The following is a 20,749-nucleotide window of genomic DNA, read 5'->3' as shown; positions in this document are numbered from 1 at the left end:
GCATCCCTAATTTTTTTTTTTTAAATTCACCACCCACGCCCACACCAGTTTTACCATATCAGCACCATAGATGCCCAGACTTCCATTACTTTAACTGACCTTCTCCCTCTGTCCACAACTAGTTGTGAGGAAAACATTTTGCGGAACTGATTTGAAAATGATGCACACATCCAGTGTTCATCAGCAAAGCCCTAAAGAATCTCCCAGTAAGGACAATTAAAAGTACAAACAATGGACATTAGTGCAGCCATTATAAATGCAAAAATATCCTGTATTTTGTGAATATATCCTTTTTTTTTTACAAATCATAAATCTAGAATAATATACCTCTCTTAGGACAGGATCTGTTATGGAACTGAGATTGATAGCTCCTTCATAGGTCAAGTAATAGAACATATTTAGTGCTCGAACAGCTTCCGGACCCTGTTGCTTGTAGCCAAAAATAAGATCAATCCATTGGTGAAGTTGGCAAGAGACAAACTCGCTTTCCAGAGCCTGCAATGAAAGTAGATGGACACTTAGGTATGGCAAGCACAGATGTAGAAAAACGGATCAGGTGAAGACAATCTTAAACTATATACTTCATTATTTATGTCCTAGGCAACTTCTGCCGTTTGACAGTCACCGGTCTGTGTAACTTCAATGTAAGTACGACCTAACCAAAGTGTTAGGTCACACACATGCTGACAGGCACCTCCTATTCTCCTAAATATGAGTAGCTCACCTGCTTTCCTGACAATAACAATAACTCCTCAGTTTAACTGACTGCTGTGACTTTCAATCCCTTAGTGAGGTCATTCAGATTGATCTATTGGTATCAAGTAATTCATATTTATCACATAAAGATATAATAATAATAATAATGCACATACAACACATTCTGCTACAATTTATTTTACTGCTTGAATCAACTGAAAATTAATTTTAATAAAATACTTAAAATGGAATAAGAGTTATTTGTAGTCATGGAAAATTGAGAAAAGCTATTCACGATGCTTGTCCTGTCCTAGCTTTTAAATTTAAAGATTTTATTTTTCCCTCTTGCCTTTTATGATACATGGGCACAAAAACAGTAATTACTTTATCAAACCTAGTCATTGATACGACAGTCTGGCAGAAGGAACACTGGACCTTCTGACAAACTAAACCTACCACAAGCAGCAGACTGCAGGGACAAGTGGTGCAACTACATATTACACCTCTATATATCTATATTCTGGAGCGATACATATCATATCATACAAGAGGCAATTATTCCTAAACTCATATAAACTAGATTTTATCTTCCTCCTTTTAACATCTTCATAAAGCCCCTCTTTTAAAGTCCAATGGTTAGAATAGCCAACTGCCATTACTGCTAATAATAGGATTGTACAATCAATACAAAGTATAGATACCTATTCAACAAAAATGATGGACTTCTTTCATTAACAAAGACTTAAACACAGCCTTAGAGATGGCACATAAAACAGCAATTGTCTTAATTTGTGGGTGGCACTAAACACAAAAGCCTTAAATATGTTCGAATTACAGCAGGCTGTTTGATTGTCACTGCAGTCAGATGTCACATTAATGTATGACAAACATTAAACCATACACTTAAATGGCAATTTATATCATTTAAATGTTTACTGCCAAAGCCTCTCGTTACTCATTTAAATGTGCCTCTCTGACAGCTAATTTCAGCTAATTTCTAAAGATTCACTTAATTAGAACTTTCAATCAAACACTTTCATATCTTTAGCCTGCCAAAGTATCTGTGGTGCTCATATATTAAAAAAATAAAACAATAATATATGTTCACGCATCAAACAAAGCAACGTGTATTTAAATAAATAAACAAATATATATAAAAAATAAAAAAATTATACTATATCAAGTGGGCGTATAAATATACAAATTAGGAACATAAAGAAATATGAAAGTTCTTTTAGATACACGGATGGTGTACCATTAACAAAATATTGCTAGCAAATGATAATGGGAAATGCTAAAATTCGAAAAATACTTGAACATATTTATCAGAATATTTGATTACAAAGTACACTTAGTCTAATTTACATCGTGATAATCCAGCTACAAAATGCCCACCTGTGATAACCATTCACATAAATATACTCTCAAAATTAAAATCATAAAATTCAGTATTTATCCTATTAAAAATTAATGCATGTGCAATTGCTTAATAAGAGACAACCACTAGAGATCTAATAAGTGTTTCGCAAGCTATAAAAAAAATCACAGAGCTGAAATAAAAGCAATGCAAATTATCATGGTGGTTTATTCCTGTATAATGTTATGTTTTATTTATTTGTTTTCATGTGGTGAAGAACAAACCTTTTCTGTAGGGCAGCGGTGATTAAATCGCATTTACTGGAAAGTGTAAATTTCACGCTTGAAGTAGACTAAAATATGAGGTTGTTCAACACAATCACAGAGCAAGGTACTGAAGTAATGAGTGAAGTATGAATTAGTAATAAAAAACAAGCTGCAACGTAACGTGAAGCACCTTTTGAACATTAAGAAAATTTACAGCAAAACCTACGTGCAGATAAAAAGAAAGTAATATAAAACATTTAGTACTGAGGAAATATGTTCAAAGCTTTGAGTAATGGAAATCTAAAATACTGTAGGATCAGCATTGACACCAGAAATGAACTCTGCTTCCCCATACCAGGCTTACCTCAACAATTGGTAAAGGCTCGTACACACTAGACGATATCCTTGAACGATAACGATATATCAATCATATAGTCCAGTGTGTATGCACTCACCGATGAATGATGCGTGCTCCCGCGGGTTGTTAACGATATCACCAGTCAGCTGTACATGCAGCTTAATCTGGGGATATCGTTAGCAAGGCCATGCTGCCGATCCCGATTATTTTTTGGTCGGGTCAACAAATCAGAGAAATCCAACATGTTGGATTTCCCGATCCCCTGATCCAGGCGGCAATCAGTAGCAGATGTATGGGCCCCATTACTGTATACTGCAGACCATACTGAACCTGTGGTTAGCTTCAATGATGCTGGCTTCACGCAGTAGATATATTCCTGCTTTGTCCATTCACTTTTCCTTTAGAAAATTTTTCTTGTAGCTCGATAAGGAGATGCAGTGTATAAACAACACCTTTAGTTTCACTAATTTTGTGAGCGCAATGTTTTTTGATAATTTTATTATATAAAATAGTTTGATCTGCACAATGGATAGTGCTTTCTTTGTGAAAAGAAAAAAAAAATGTTTAAAAATAAAACATTTTAAAATGAATTTATAATCACTATTTACCATTACTGAAAATTGACAGGGATGCATAAAATAAATGCATCACAATACAAGAGAACAAACCACATTATTTGTTTTAACTTCTTGCTATTTAAAGCTTAGTATTTTTGTTTGTAAATCGTTTTATGTCAGCATTAAGGGGTCTATGTATCAACAATCGCGTTACTGCCGCGATTAATCAGTCCAACTCGCAGGGAATATTTTCGTTTTAATGAAAAAAATATCCCCGCTATGTACAAAGGGGAACTTGCAGGTACAGCGGTTGCGGTAACCGATGTCCCTGCGAGTTATATCCCCGGCATTTAGGAGAAGTCTTTCACAGAAGTGAAAGACTTCTCCGGGGGAGGCTGACACTGCGCATGTGCACAGTGTCAGCTTCCGGGGCCGGCCAGGGGCTGTGAGAGAGATAGAGAGATCTCTCTCCTGCACCTAGAACCCCCATAGGCTTACAGTAGTTTACACCATCTGAAGATGATGTAAACTACCGAGGCTAAACTCCGAATAGCTTAGCTTTTTGGAGTTTAGTACAAGGGGTGAGATCGCAGTCCCCATTGATAATAATGGCTATTGCGATCTGCAGCGCTAATTAGCAGTTTCTGCATATTTTTATGTTTCAAACAGCTTGATACAATAGGCCCCAAAATCTTAATATGAATTTGTATGGGTTGCAGAACACGTTTATTTTACTACATATTAATAATGAATATTTGGTACTGAAGTGAATATACTGTATTTACATTTAAGAAGAGTTCTGAATAACAGGCAGAAAATACTGAAAGTTCCAGAATGGAGAAAAGTTGAAATCACTGTAATGAAATGTTGTACAGGTCGAGGAGAGCAGGTTTTTAAAGGCTTGTGCCTAGTAACAAAAATGGTGGAGATCGGCACTATAAATATACAAAAAATCTGAGAAACTGAGCTTTAGGAACAACATGCCAGTACTTAATGAAATATTATAGTACAGTAATATATATATTGATTTAAATTTGTCACTCCCTATATTACCATTCTCTGTAATTATGTTGTACATAATATTTAGAGAAAAACGATGAAGCTATATAATTCTTTCTACAACAGATCGCACCTGTAAAACTAATTCAAACTTATTGCAGATCAAAACTACATATCTACAGGAGTGCATCTTTCTTTGTTATGTCAGCAAAACTACCAGTTATTGACTATGACCCAATTATAAAATACCATTACATAAAATAGTATACGTATATACACACACAAATACACAGGTACTGACTGACTGTCACTAGGAAACACTGTTATATAGTCTCTGCACCAGAGTTTTGAAGAGATTTATGGCCAGAAACCAAAATTAAGTGATACACACATAGGGGCTGCAGCAGATAGAGTTCTAGATTGATCATAAAAGAGTGTGCACAGAAGAGATGCAATTTTCAGTTATCCCCGCTCTGTTAAGCTAATAAGCTACATTTTTAATGTGAAATGGGATGTAACAGTAAATTATACCCAAGAGCAATGCCTGTACTTTGACAGAAGGTCTAATTAGAAAACAGCTTAGAAAAAGAGAACCACATCAGAATGAATCACCCACTATGAATCGGATGTGTTTCCTTCAAATGTTTATTTAAGAGCTTGGAATGACAAGCAGCAGTTAAAGTTTGCAGGCAAGTATTTCTATTCCATATCCTAGGATGCACACCATGGCATTAATGAGATCATCTTGCTCCAAGCAAGCGGCTAGCATTCATGCATCCAAGCACAAACCTTTTCCTTTATTAGTGGTTGTTTAACCATTACACCCACTGAAAAGAAACAAAAAAAGGGTGTCCCTTCTGAATGGTAACATTTAATAGGATTTTTATTCTAGTTGCTAAAAATAAAAATAAATATGTTTTAGAGATCACATGGGTGGGAAGGAGTTGCCAAGTGTAGAATAATGACCTTCAGATGTACTCCCAGGGATGTGAAAATTAACACCTTCCTTAATTTTTACCCTTTGTCTTCACAAAAGAATTGCCTCATTAAGACTCATTAAATATGTGTACAACCAAGGAGCACTAACATCCCCCCCCTTCACAAGTCGGAAACCTAACAAAACCAATCAATTCTTAGTGCTCCCAAAGCTGGCTTTGAGCATCAATTATGCCCAATGTGTGCTCTGAGGAAAATTTGTAAAAAACAAAATCCACTAAAATGTCGAACAGAAATACAATATTATGCAATGCTGCAGATTTATGGGAAAATAAATCAGAGTCTGAAGTCCAATTGTTAAGAATCAAATCGGACTATGAATAGGTTGTGGTGTGAAGCAGTACACAGATTGTCATTACATTCCCCTGGGGCTCATATCAGCCATGACAAACTGTCTCGTGCTAATATCGGTTTCTTTAATGAGATCTACTAAGCATAGAGACGAATACACTTGAAACATGCTAAAATGTACAGCATTCACGTCACAACCAAATGTTAGCAACAAGCATGCTAAAAAAGATCAAATAAAACAAGTTTTTGTTTAAAAAAAAAAAAAAGGGACTAAAACATACTGTAAATCCTACACTGTAATAAGATACATGAAATGTTTTTAATTATGGTGAATGTTACCACTTGTAATAACTGCACTGTTGTACTTTCAATAATTTTTATAAATAAGCTTTTTAATTGCAAAACATAACCCAAATAGTCTTTCTTTAAAAAGGACATGTCATGTTTAAGTCTGTCCAGGTGGGAGCATAAAATATATCCATATGCTGTATGCAAACACTAAATGTGGACAACAAAATACTGATCACACTTGGATTTATAATATCCACCATCCTGAGTATAATTATACTTTATTATCGCTTTATTTAAGATGTTAAAAAAAATTAAAAATCATGAATACAATTTAACTTTAAACGCATTATACATAGGCAAAAACAAACAATACATAGAAAAAAAAAATGGTCTGGTATAAATATGAGCAATTACAGAGGCTGTCAATCCAATTGGAATAAATTTTCAAAAACTTAGTCAGGCATGGTCATCCACATTAATGCATATCAGCATGAGGAAGATTATTAATATGGGGCTCCACCATTTTCTATGACAGGATCTGGCCTTTCAGGGAAAACACTTCCATCTTTTGCATTGGGAAAAAAAAAAGTCACTCTTCTGAAGTCGGACCAATCTGACAAATACTACAGTGTAATGGAGCGTACACACGGTCAGATTTGTCAGACTTGTCAGATTTGTCAGATGAACGACTGAACGATTAAACGATTTGAACGATTTGGACGATTTGACCAAAGTTTTCAACGATTTGAACTATTGAACGATTTTTAACTGCATTAAAATGAATGGAATCGTCCAAGTCTGACTGCAAACCCATCAGATGTCAGATATCGTTATCTGACAAACGGGAACGCGCATCGTTGATCGTCCAGGCATGTCAGATATGAACGATTTTACATCAGATATGAACGACTGAACGATTTTTAAATCGTTATTGTCCATATCTGAAGAAAAAATCTGATCGTGTGTATGCACCATTAAGCTGGGTACACTGTACAGTTTTCACTTAATATGCAATGAAGTCACGATTTGTTCTGCAAGGAAAACCTTAGATATTCACGTGTGCACACTATAAAATTGTTTCTTCCGACCATCCAATTTATCTGTCCTAGTGATCAGAAGGAAGGATCGTGTCGTTGTACACACTTAGAGATGTTATACATCCCTGTTTTCCCAGGGATCATACTGGTTTCTGGCCTTCCGTCCTGATAATTGCCTTCAGGACGCACAAATGTCCCGGTCACTGGAGTGGCAGCCGCAGGGACAGGACTGTTAAGAGTCAGAAGCCGGTGGAGCCTGGCTGGAGGGCGGAAGAGAAGCTGGAGTTGGTCCCTGGTGGCCAGCCTCATGTACTAATGTCAATGGCGGCCGGCTGTCCATTCTCCCTGCCCGCCGCAGTGCATGGGCAGTGTGGATTTCGGCAATGGTTTGGAAGGATTGCTACTTCCCAGACCAGGTACTACTGTCCCCAGAGAGACCCAGGGTCTGAGACAATAGATAGAGAGAAGCCATAGATAGATACAGAGCATAGGTAGAGAGGCTGCTGACTGTACACCAGAACCAGGCTGTGATAGTGACACACACAGTCACAGTAACATTACAGAATCAACAGCACAGACAATACTGAATACTGTATATTATATAGTCTGGTTCCCTCAGAATATTATTATTATTTTATTACTGGACTAAGTTCTTGGCTTGATTTGACAAATCTTACCTTGCAATATAAGGGTTAAAAAAAAATTGTACTTCAAGTTGTATTTGGCTTTATGTATTTTTAGTCTAAGTCTGGCGAATCATTTTGACACTAACAATAATCACGATATTGGCTTTAATATTTTCGGCCAATATCATCTAGATCAGTGGTCTCCAACGTTAACTGAGGTGTGAGCTACTTTTGAAAAATGAAACCTCCTGAAGAGCTACTAAAATTGTACAAAAAAAAAAAAGCTGGCTAATAATCAAACAATTGAAGGTAATTTAATGAAAAAAAATAAATAAATGTTTCATAGAAAATAAAAATGCATTTAATTATTACAGTGATGTTGTAATTTGTAAATAAAATGTATGCACAAAAAAACCCCATTTCACTGTTAATTACCGCCTCCAAGGAGGTACGTGCAGCAGAGGAGCAAAAGATATAGGCAGGGCTGCTGTGTGATTTTCTGGCAGGGCTGGCCGGGAGTCACTCGCTCCGCCGTAGTGTAGACACCTTGGGTGGAACGTGGAAGCGGCAAATCACCTGACGTGCTTTCCCTGTGGCTCAACGTCAATGCCACGGGGGAACACACGTCAGAGATCACTTCCTCATAGTTGACTCGGCAGTACTGCAGCTAGGTGATCTACCAAAATTAATACAGTGAGCTACCAGTAGCTTGCGAGCTACAGGTTGGAGACCACTGATCTAGATAATTATCTTTCCAAATCCTTGCAGGGACAGCAGTTGCTCTGCAAGTCCTCGTAGGTAGTCTATTTGATTGCATGAAAAGACTGTCCTACTCTATGCATGCTCCACCTCTTTGCAGCATATACATATATACACACACACACACACATATACACAGGGCTGCCAAGAGAAATCCTGGACCCCGGTACAGCAACTTCCCAGAGTCATTCGCAGCACATGACATTTCCACCGTCTATTGGAGGGGGAGAAAGGGCTAAATCTAATTGGCCGCAGCACATAGCAGCTGTATTAGTGTTTCCGCTAGACCGCGGCAAGTTGCGGGCAAAGAGCCTCTGCACATGCCCAAGGCGCGCCCGCTCCCGAAATGGATGGGGGCATGGCAGGCCAAGGAGGGGGCGCGTCCTTTGTGACATGCCCCTAAATTGTCACACTTGGGGGCGTGGACAGCACTTACGGAGGTGCTTGGCTTCCCTAAGATCTCCCATCACGCGTTTATTCACTTGGCGGTTATCGGTCACCGCAACCTTTCTCACCCTCGGGACACTGCGGCCCACGGGTGAAGGCACAGTGCAGGCTGTTTTAGTGGGGCGCTGCTAAAAGGGCAGGGCACAGTTTGCCCTTTTAAAATTGGGCAGGGCTCGGCGCCCCACTGAAACAGCCTAGCGGGAATACTATCGGATGCAATTGTCTGCTGGACATCACAGCTGTCATTAGTTGCAGAGTGCATCCCCCAGGACCCCCTTATTTAGCGAAAGTGGGTCTTCCACTGTAATTTTGGGTAACAGAATGTGCTATAGCATGTAAGTGCGATCTCTATATACACACACACGTGTATATATATATTTATATACACACACACACGTGCATATATATTTATATACACACACGTATATATATATATTTATATCCACACACACACCTCTATATATATATATATATATATATATATCTCATACATTTAGATAGATATATTACACACATTTAGATAGCTATAGATATCTATATTGTTTATATATATTATTTATTTATTTATTAACAGTTTCTTATATAGCGCAGCATATTCCGTTGCGCTTTACAATTGGAAACATTGATAGAACAAAACAGGGTAATAACAGACAGACATAGAGGTAAGAGGGCCCTGCTTGCAAGCTTACAATCTATAGGGAAACAGGCATTGATACACAAGGATAGGTGCTATATATATTGCAATTTGGTCTGGCCAGAATGCAGAGTTTCTTGGTGGGCTGCATGATCCAGTCACACAGGAATGTCGGCAAAATGTCAGAAGTATGTGAAAGAAAGACAATATGTGAGGTAATGTGTGGACTGTGAGAGGGGATGTGATAAGACATGGAAGCTATGAAGGTTATGTGGTCGGTTCTGGAATCTGATAAGCTTGTCTGAAGAGGTGAGTTTTCAGGGAACGCTTGAAGGATTGAAGAGTAGAGGTAAGTCTTATTGTGTGTGGTAAGGCATTCCATAGAGTGGGTGCAGCCCGAAGAAAGTCCTGTAACCGTAAATGGGAGCAAGTAATACGTGGGGATGAGAGACGCAGTTCTTGTGCTGAGCGGAGAGGTCGGGTTGGGAGATATTTTGAGATGAGTGAAGAGATGTATGTTGGTGTAATTCGGTTAATGGCCTTATGTGTAAGTAACAGTATTTTGTATTGAATATGGTAGAAAACCGGCAACCAATGGAGGGACTGACAGAGCGGGGCAGCAGACGATGAACGTTTGGCAAGGAAGATAAGCCTCGCAGCTGCATTCATAATGGATTGTAATGGCGATAGCCTGTTTTTGGGAAGACCAGTAAGGAGACTATTGCAATAGTCAATGCGGGAAATAATGAGTGCATGGATTAGAGTTTTTGCAGTGTCTTGTGTGAGATATGGTCGAATTTTGTATATATTTTTTAGATATATATATATATATATATATACACACACACACACACACACACACCTATTATAATACACTAAAGGATGGATGCTCTTATTATATTTATACATTGAAAAAATAGAAACTGCAGCACTGTCACACCCACAGCAGTCAGTGGCGCATTCCGCGGCTCTTCCCTCAGTCAGGTGAGTGAGTGACACAGTCTAGTGACCAAGACACCCCACACACATTCCTCCTACCCTCCCACCCAAACTGCCGCACGCGGAGGTTTAGTACAGGTGATCTAATTAAATTTTTTTAGAAAAAGGTTAAAAAACAAAGCAAACGGCAAAACGGGTACTGGTGAGCTGTGGCCCAGGCTCCCTGGCATGGCCAGGCCCTGGTAATCCGCCCCCCACCCTCTCGGCGCTCCTGTGTGTGTGTGTGTGTGTGTATATATATATATATATATATATATATACATACATACACACACACACACAGTCAGGTGCATAAATATTGGGACATTGACAGAATTTTCATATTTTGGCCTCTATTCACCACCACAATGGCTTTGAATTGAAACAAACAAGATGTGCTTTAACTGTAGACTTTCAGACTTAATTTGAGGATAATTACATCCAAATCAGATGAATGGTGTAGGAATTACAACGGTTTCTATATGTGCCTCACACTTTTTAAGGGGCCAAAACTAATGGGACTATCAACTCAAAAGCTATTTAATGGACAGGTGTGAGCTATTCACTCATTATTTCATTATCAATTAAGCAGGTAAAAGGTCTGGAGTTGATTCTAGGTGTGACATTTGCATTTGAAATCAGTTGCTGTCGACTCTCAATATGAGATCCAAAGAGCTGTCGCTATCAGTGAAGCAAGCCATCATTAGGCTGAAAAATCAAAAACAAACCCATCAGAGAGATAGCAAAAACATTAGGTGTGGCCAAATCAACTGTTTGGAACATTCTTAAAAAGAAAGAACGCACCGGAGAGCTCAGCAACACCAAAAGACCCGGAAGACCACTGAAAACAACTGTGGTGGATGACAGAAGAATTATTTCCCTGGTGAAGAAAAACCCCTTCACAACAGTTGGCCAAAAAAAGAACACTCTACAGGAGGTAGGTGTATATCTGTCAAAGTCAACAATCAAGAGAAGACTTCATAAGAGTGAATATAGAGGGTTCACCACAAGATGTAAACCACTGGTGAGCCACAAAAACAGGAAGACCAGATTAGAGTTTGCCAAACAACATCTAAAAAAGCCATTACAGTTCTGGAACAACATCCTATGGACAGATGAGACAAAGATCAACTTGTACCAGTGATGGGAAGAGAAGAGTATGGAGAAGGAAAGGAGCTGCTCATGATCCAAAACATACCACCTCATCAGTGAAGCATGGTGGTGGTAGTGTCATGGCGTGGGCATGTATGGCTGCCAATGGAACTGGTTCCCTTGTATTTATTGATGATGTGACTGCTGACAAAAGCAGCAGAATGAATTCTCAAGTGTTTTTTTGCAATATTATATGCTCATATTCAGTCAAATGCTTCAGAACTCATTGGACGGAGCTTCACAGAGCAGATGGACAATGACCCGAAGCATACTGCAAAAACAACCAAAGAGTTTTTTAAGACTAAAAAGTGGAATGTTATGCAATGGCCAAGTCAATCCCCTGACATGAATTCGATTGAGCATGCATTTCACTTGATGAAGACAAAACTGAAGGGAAAATGCCCCAAGAACAAGCAGGAACTGAAGACAATTGCAGTAGAGGCCTGGCAGAGCATCACCAGGGATGAAACCCAGCGTCTGGTGATGTCTATGCGTTCCAGACTTCAGGCTGTAATTGTCTGCAAAGTATTAAAAAGTGAAAGTCAGATTTAGGATTGTTTAGTTTGTCCCATTATGTTTGGCCCATTAAAAAGTGGGAGGCACATATAGAAACCGTTGTAATTCCTACACCGTTCAAATGCAAATGTCACAACTAGAATCAACTCCAGACCATTTACCTGCTTAATTGATAATGAAATAACGAGGGAATAGCCCACACCTGTCCATGAAATAGCTTTTGAGTTGATAGTCCCATTACTTTTGGCCCCTTAAAAAGTGGGAGGCACATATTGAAACTGTTGTAATGCCTACACCGTTCACCCGATTTGGATGTAATTACCCTCAAATTAAATCTGAAAGTCTGCAGTTAAAGCACATCTTGTTTGTTTCATTGCAAAACCATTGTGGTGGTGAATAGAGGCCAAAATCTGAAAATTCTGTCAATGTCCCAATATTTATGGACCTGACTATATATATATATATACATACAATCTATCGATCTCCCTCCCCGATGCTTGTCTGCGTTCGACTAATTTTGCTCCCTACTCCACAAGCTCCTCCGTCTCCCAGATGGAGTTTACAGTGAGGGAAGGGAACGCCTCCTAGTGAAATAAATTAGTGAAACTTGGAAATTAATTAAAGGTGATTCCAAATCCTCATTTGTTAACTGTGATCTTTCAACAGGTGTCGCAAATCTCAGAATCCAAACTTCTTAAAAGCATAAAGAAATTAAAAATAATATTATAGTGTAATACGTCTAAAAAAATACATTTATTACACAAAAGAAAGTATTCTGTGTACATTTAAAATAGTGCAAATAGAGTTTATTTGAACAACGGGAACAATATAGCCATAAGAAAAGAAATATCCTAAACATAAGAACTGTCTCAATGCATTTCATCCATAATAATGTGTTCTGGACTTCAGCAGGAGGATTTAAAAAAAATATTTGCTCAGTAGACACTTTTTTTTTTTTTTTTTTTAAAGATAAGTCATTTAAATTACTGTAATTGAACAAAATGTATTGAATTGTTTTGAGATTAAAGGCACTTGTAGAGTGATGTCGGTAGTTTGTGCTGGCTAGACGGAGGGGTTCAGAAGTTTCATTACTGTTTAGCTACAGAAGAAATAACTATAAACTCAAAATAACTACCCCTGCCACAAAAAGTGAAAAAAGATATCCCTACAAGGATAACTGATACAATTGACTTTTATTTTCTAATCTACAAAGATTGATGCACACCATCCATCCACAATGAATGTTATATACTCATAATGCAACAGGACTACAACAAGTCATATCATATAATTTTTTCTTAGCATAGTCCCCACAGGAAAGCCCAATGCAGGGCTACTGCTAGGGGTGTGCAAGCGGTGCCAACTTCCAGGGTCCAAGGCTGAGAGAGCGGCACCATTGTCGACCCATTGGCATCAGCATTTGACTAGCAGGATGCCTGGAGATCCATCGGAGAACTGACTGGGTGCGCCTGGTTCTCAGCTTCCGCCTCCCTCTTCGTGATGCCACATGTGTGGGTATGGGGCCAGCCAGGATGCCATATTGCTCTATTAAGGCATGGAGCCCATCAGACCTCTTTCAAAGAAATTATGGCAGCACCCAGTCATCAATATGAGACTGCTGGACTGAAGGAAACCAATATATAAAATACTCCCTTACCGACTATAAATTTTAAGTTTTACTTATGCTTATTATGACATTTTCATATTTTTGTATGTAGTCAGTCTTGTTTGTTTAGTGTGATATTGAGAAAATGATTTGTTTAACATGTGCATGTATGTTTTTGTAAGCTGAATATGTATGTGTTTAACAATCCAATATCATTAGCATCCATTCAGTATAGACCCTGCAACAATGCAAAAAAATTGAGACAAGAAACAACTGAGACAAAAAGAAAAAAGAAAATCTGTATTGGTACAATATAACAATATTAGTAAGCTACTAACCACAATAAAAAACTTAATTTCACTACAGAAAGGAGAAAAATTCCAGAAATGTCCTCATGTATCCACCATACACTTATCGAGAAAATCTAAACAGTAAATGGCTTGGATGAGTAGAAAATAGGATTTCACTAAAGCTGGCGGCGTAAACTAATCCAGATTCAATAGACTAAACTTCGCCTGCAGGCACTTGATACCACACACATGGAACATCTTGACCAGCATTACCAGTTACCATGAAGTAATACTAATAACATCAAGTGGACTCGGAGCACAGCTTCCAACCAGAGGTACTATAAGAATGGAATGTTCTGTAAACGTGAAAACGCCCTTGACATTAAGCAACAGAAATGATTTTCATATTTTATCTCTGAATGTAAACTATCATGTCTAGGCAGGAGGTACTTACAGACATTACTTTAGAAGGTCAAATAAACCCCCTAAAGCATATCTATGCCATTGATATTGGATTTTCTTTAGCGAACCCCTTAATGACCATTTGTATGTACCTCAATGAAGTGATAGATTTGCATTTTTTATGTTCTATATTCTGTTGAAACTTACTCTGCTTTAAATAGTGCTACACTATTTGTATTAGCTCAAATATTAGTTATTTGATGCTAAATGTGTAGATAAGATGCATATATATGGCCAGAATATCACTTTTCTTTACACTCTATCATTACATGCCTCCTTTTAGCCAATACCTTAGTGAGTCTTATGAGAGAGCAATAGGTCTCACCGATGACTCCATTTAAAATTAAACAGAATCCAACAGTAACTTGACAAGTTATCAAAGTTTAGATCCAGTTTATTTTAATTGATCTTTGTTTTGAGATGTTTTATTATTGTAGGTAGGCGAGACTAATTCAGGTCTATTCTAATACAATGTGGTCCTTTCTGCCACTAGGGGTTATTTTTTATTTTATTTACCACCAGTTATTTATATAGCTCACACATATTCTGCAGCGCTTTATAGAGAATATTTGGCCATTCTCATCAGTCCCTACTTTAGTGGAATTTACAATCAATATTCCCCTCCACATGCACACGCACACATGGGTTAATTTTTGCTGGGAGCAAATTAACCTAGAAAGGATACCAGAGTACCTGGAGGAAACACCCGCAATCGCAGGGAGAATATAGAAACTCCACACACAGTTAGGGCCGTGGTAGGATTTGAACCCAATACCTCAGTGCTGTGAAGCAGTAATGCTAAGCATTACATCATCTGGGGTTATCCTAATTACATCATGATATTACCCTGTCTAATGTTAAATTGCTATGGTCTCCCTTAGTAACATATAGTTTTAAATTTGAATGCTATATTGAGCTATTGAATGTCGGGATTCCATATAAAACAAATAACATAACAAACACAGCAAAGTTATCAGAATATGAATACACAATGTATTTTGTAAGTCAATTCAAATCCATGCTGTCCAAAAATGCTGGAATTATTGTTTATTTGGATTGTAAATCATTATGAAATACCTCAATGTCACAAAATCCACAGCAATAACATATTGGCCCAGAAAGGCTAATGCTTTAGGCCATAATACGTAAAATGTTTATAATAAATGGCAGGAGTTACTTGACGAACATGACTCTAGAACTGCATAATATACAGATCAACTACATTTGGTTTTTACACACTAAAATATATCTGCTAACAAACCATATTTATCCTTCCCTATTCCCTATGAACACTTCTTGAAACAAGCTTTCATTCGAAATATTGTATTGACAAGGTAATTTCAAAAGATCACTCCTGATCTTCTCTATATTAATTTAGATATCAGAAGGATCAAGGAAATTGGACCTCAGTCCTTTTCTATCAGGGGTGTGGTACAGTTGTGTCATCAGTCGTGCCAAACAGCCCTTCTTGGCACATCAGGTGTGTGTCTGTCGCACAAATTAAACAATCGGAGGCGACAAAACCGCTGCACTGATTCATTTGATATTCGTCACTTGTATATGTGTGTGCGAATGAGTCTGAATCTGTATAAGAAGTGCTACGATGCAGCGACTGCGGCTTTTTTTCATGCCAAGTACCGTTATCCTTCATCTGCGACTTTGCACATATTTAAAATAAATTTATTTGTGGTTTAAGATGCAGCCTGGTGTCTCTTGATACAGATTGAGTGGTGTTTCGCTGCGTCTGTGGTACGAATAAGACGCAAATTTAAAGTAAAAGTTGTGATACCAACCGCTTGGCGCAGCTCACGCCACATGGCGTATTGAGGCTTGGTGTATGAGGACACATCTGTACATTCTATTGTGCAATACTCATTCCCCCTCAAATGGATGGGTTGGCCAGAGTAATGGACCCAGTGGCATATGGTAGACATTACTAATGTGTGCTTCAAGTACCTTGTATTGTCTTTGAAAGCAACAGCTTCAAACGATGGCACGCCAAGAAAGAATGCAGCTTTGTGATTAAATAAGGAGTAATTACCTCCAATTTAACAGAAACTGGAAAAAAACTATGAAACCTCTATAATGTAAGATCAAGCATAAATAGCCCTTCTCAATTTCAAGCCGTTCTTATTGAATGGACATGTATTTATGGTATGCTCAACTATGTTGTTATTGTAGAAATAACTTTATATGATACAGACAAAACTGTTCCTGCGCATGTTTAGATCGGGTCTAAATTTTTTTTTACAAATTTACGTAAATAACAAGGGCAAAATTGTGTAAGATCAATTGGTTAGAGCATCGCCAGACGGCAGGTCTTGTGTAGAGGATGCAGTCATGTGACCGGCAGTCACAATCCCGATAGAGTAATCCCGGCAAGGGATCTAACATAGGCATTGAAACACCGACACCTATGTTAATCCCGAAGCCGGGACCCTGACAGGACGCCGGTCCCATCGTCCAACACCGGGGGTAAGTATCCACGTAGCAAGGGATGGGGGGAATTAGGTTTAGGGAGCCCCAGGGGGACTTAGGGTTAGGCACCCCCTCGGGGAGGGTTAGGCTAGAGGAAGGGGGGGGTTAGGCACCCCCGGGGGAAGGTAAGGGTTAGGCACCCCCTCGGGGAGGGTTAGGCTAGAGGAAGGGGGGTTAGGCACCCCCAGGGAGGGTTAGGTTTATGCGGGGAAGGGGGTGTAGGGTTAGGTACTTTACTTACCCCCTTCGGGATCGGCGCAGTTCGGCCTGCCGTCGTAGGGATTTCGACCGCCGGGCTCTCGTCCGGCGGTCATTCATACAGGTTCCCTTGTGGGGTGTTCCCGGAATGCAGTGGTTACTACCTACCAGAAGTGGTCCAAGGAAGGACAACTGGTGAACCAGCAACAGAGACATGGGTGCCCAAGTCTCATTGATGGGCGTGGGGAGTGAAAGCTAGCCTGTCTGGTCCATTCCCACAGAAGAGCTGCTGTAGCACAAATTGCAGAAAAAGTGAATGCTGGCTATGATAGAAAGGTGTAAGAACAAACATTGCATGACAGCTTGCTATGTAGCTGCAGACTGGTCAGAATGCCCGTGCCGACCCCTGTCCACTGACAAAAGCACCTACAATGGGCACAGGAGCTATAGAACTGGGCCATGGAAGGAGGAGGCCTGGTCTGATAAATAAAGATTTCTTTTACATCATGGGTGCACTAGGGGAAGGCAAGCCAGCAGAAGCAGTGTGATGCTCTGGGCAATGTTCTACTGGGAAACCTTGGGTCCTGGAATTCATGTGGATGTTACTTACCACCTACCTAAACTTTGTTGCAGACCAAGTACACCCCTTCATGGCAACAGTATTTCCTGATGGCAGTGGCCTATTGCAGCAGGATTATGTGCCCTGCCACACGGCAAAATATTGTTCAGGAATGGTTTGAGGAACATGACAACGAGTTCAAGGTGTTGACTTGGCCTCCAAATTCCCCAGATCTTAAACGATCGAGAATCTGTGGGATGCACTGTAAAAACAAAATCATGGTGCCAGATACCACACGTAACCTTCAGAGGTCTTGTGGAGTCCATGCCTTGATGGGTCAGAGCTGTTTTGGCGGCACGGGAGGACCTAAACAGTATTATGTTTTTTGGGTTGGTTTTTTGTCACCAAACTGGTTTGAACGGAAAAAGTAGTAATAAATAATTGACATAGATACATACGATAATAAATATTTTGGGGTTGAATTCAATTTGCCCCATTAAGTTAACGGATGCTAACCGAATTATGGGCTATATTCAATTAGCCCCGCTTATCAGGGAATTCTTTTCGGGTGTCCTGAGACCCAGAAAGAAATCTGCGTTAACCCTGCATTATCGGGTGATAACAACTGGTTAACGCACAAATCCTTGTACCTTACATGGATTCTGTGTGTTAACGCCCGTTAACACGTTCATTTAACAGGCCTGAGGAAACCTCCCTTTTAATTTATCTGGGCTAATTAAATTCCCCCTTTGTGAGAACACTACAGTACATTACATGAATATAAAACAAGAAAATATCACTGGGAAGTAAAAAAAAAGGATAAATCCTATTACAAATTATGTATTGCATCTAGTTACAATGAACATAATGCAAGTTGTACAACTTTAATAAAAAGAAAAAAAAAGGAAAAATATAAAAAAAAAAAAGACAAAATGAGAAAATAAGATGCATAGAAAAATGCAAATAAAGGAATTATGAGATGGAAAGGGTAGGAAAAAGACAGAGGGAAGAAAGAAGAGGGATTATGGTGGTTTGAATGTTATGGCTGATGGTTGAATGTATACCCCCAGACAGGTGACATACAATGATGCTGTCTAAATGTCTGGTTTTATACAACGTGTCAGCTTGAAATCTTGTACCGCACTTATTGAGACTTATGTCTAGCAGACATCAGTCTGGGGAGTTTTTCTATTGCTATACACAAATTTCTACTTAAAAAGGTAAATTAGACACCCAGCAATTTAGTTACTGGAGGCAAAAACAAAAAAAACAGTTGAGGCTTAAATAAATGTATGGATTATGTGTCTTTTGAACAAAAAAACAGTTGGGGCTTAAATAAATGTATGGATTATGTGTCTTTTGGTCAAATAAATTATGCTTGAACTCCTTATATTTTACATTATACATGGATAAAGCTTCATTGGTTACATACTTTAATTAAATACTTGACTTTCAATTATACTGTTTTGAAAAAAAAAATACATTAGAATAATTAAAAGTTTAATGAAAAAGAGCTGGTCTTAACTTCTACAACATGCACAGTATATTGAACAAACTTATGTTATTACTATCCTTAAATAAAATGTTTGACAACAACAAAAAAAAAAATAACCCACACATACAGCAGCAGTACATTAGTACTACCTGCTTCAGAGTGTCTGGAAAAAGCTGGCACAGCCCACTCAGTGTAGCACTGGTGGTAGCAGATTCAGCAATGTTTATGCAAAGGCTCAGATTTATTTGACAGCTTTACACCTTTGAGCAAGATATAATTAAATGTTTTGACAGCCAAACAAAAACTATATAAATCTGAAAACTGTTAAACATAAAGCATCTAAAGTCAAAATGATGGAAACCATCTCAGGCAGTACCACGACACGTACTCTTGTGCATTCCTGTAAAGTGTATACTACTCAAGGAAACAGAGAGCTTTATTTTTAGTATTTATAAATATATATATATATATATATATGGTAACATTGTGGACTAAGCATAAAAAGTTTTAAACTACAGTATTCACCAGCTATAAATAACATATGGACTAAAAGAGACCAGGTATAATATGACAAACTATTTCCCTAATTCAAGCAAGGACGTGATTATCTTCCAAAGTGTTATGCAATTTCTGAAAAGAAAACAAACATACAGTCAGCTAAAATACAAAAGAATTTCCACCTCATAAATGCAGACAATCGAGAAACTGATAATTGGTCATTTTTATTGGCTGATCTCTAATATGGAATAGATGCTTGCTACTGAAACAATTGTGGTTTCCTTTACTTAGCTAAAATATATACATATAATAATGTAGTATCTTCACAGAAGCTCTGGGGGTGAGAGACAAAGCACTAACCTGTACGATCAATGTCAGAATATGATTGTGTAGTATTGCATCATATAGGGACACTTTATTAACATATTTGTTTCTATCTAAAGTGCTATAAAATGTCATCTATTACAATCTACCATTCCTCATATTATGAACGCAGTATGTTTCTCGACTGAAAGTAACTCAGAGGAATTGGCCTGCCAGTTATTGTATACACTCTTCACTTTCTAAAGTCCTCATTAGCAGCCAGAAAATCTATAGTCTTGGAGTAAATAAACTAAAACCAAAATGCACTTTCATTAATAATGCTGACGGAAGCCTCATTTATAAAAAAATAAATAAAACACATCAGAAAATATAGGCCATACCGTTTAGAAGACAAACAGCCTTTTATACCTGTGATATCATACATACATGAACCTGGAGATGTTGTATGTATGACATTGTGTATAGAGGATAATCATGTTACTTATTTAATCGTTAGGATGTTTTATTGTACATGAATCTTGACAAGTCTTCAAACTGTAACAGTGGCTTGAGACAGCCTGAAAATGCACAGGTATTCCGCTCTGCAAGATGCAGACACCGGACACCTTGTTTTAGTTTTTTGTTTTTAAGTGTTTCAAAATCCTTTAAATCTTTCATAATCCAAACAATTTGGATAAAGGGGGAGGGGGGTTTACAAAAACAATTGGCTTTATGGTTAGGATGTAAGGTCAGAACAGTTTATGATTGCTCATGATAATTGCCCATATTCACAACATGTAAAAAGAATAGAAAAAAAGTAGCCACATAACTATAATTTAAACATTTAGTTCACTAAAACAAAAAAAAATCACTTTGTAACTTTATTTAGATGGCAAAGCT

At 38.2% G+C, this 20,749-nt stretch overlaps 1 protein-coding gene across 2 annotated transcripts in view; it reads right to left on the bottom strand.

Moving 5' to 3' along the window:
* LRBA (LPS responsive beige-like anchor protein) overlaps positions 1-20,749 on the bottom strand; it is a 626,758-nt gene that overhangs the window by 107,230 nt on the left and 498,779 nt on the right. For both annotated transcript variants that reach the window (XM_088448343.1, XM_088448354.1), the window contains exon 47: positions 328-495. In XM_088448343.1, coding sequence (XP_088304469.1) covers positions 328-495 — 168 coding nt within the window. The remainder of the gene's footprint in view (positions 1-327; positions 496-20,749) is intronic.

Source organism: Taudactylus pleione, unplaced genomic scaffold, assembly GCF_031769625.1.
Source record: "Taudactylus pleione unplaced genomic scaffold, aTauple2 ptg000021l, whole genome shotgun sequence".
NCBI classification, from domain to species: domain Eukaryota; kingdom Metazoa; phylum Chordata; class Amphibia; order Anura; family Myobatrachidae; genus Taudactylus; species Taudactylus pleione.
This window is presented reverse-complemented; position numbering and strand designations above follow the sequence as displayed.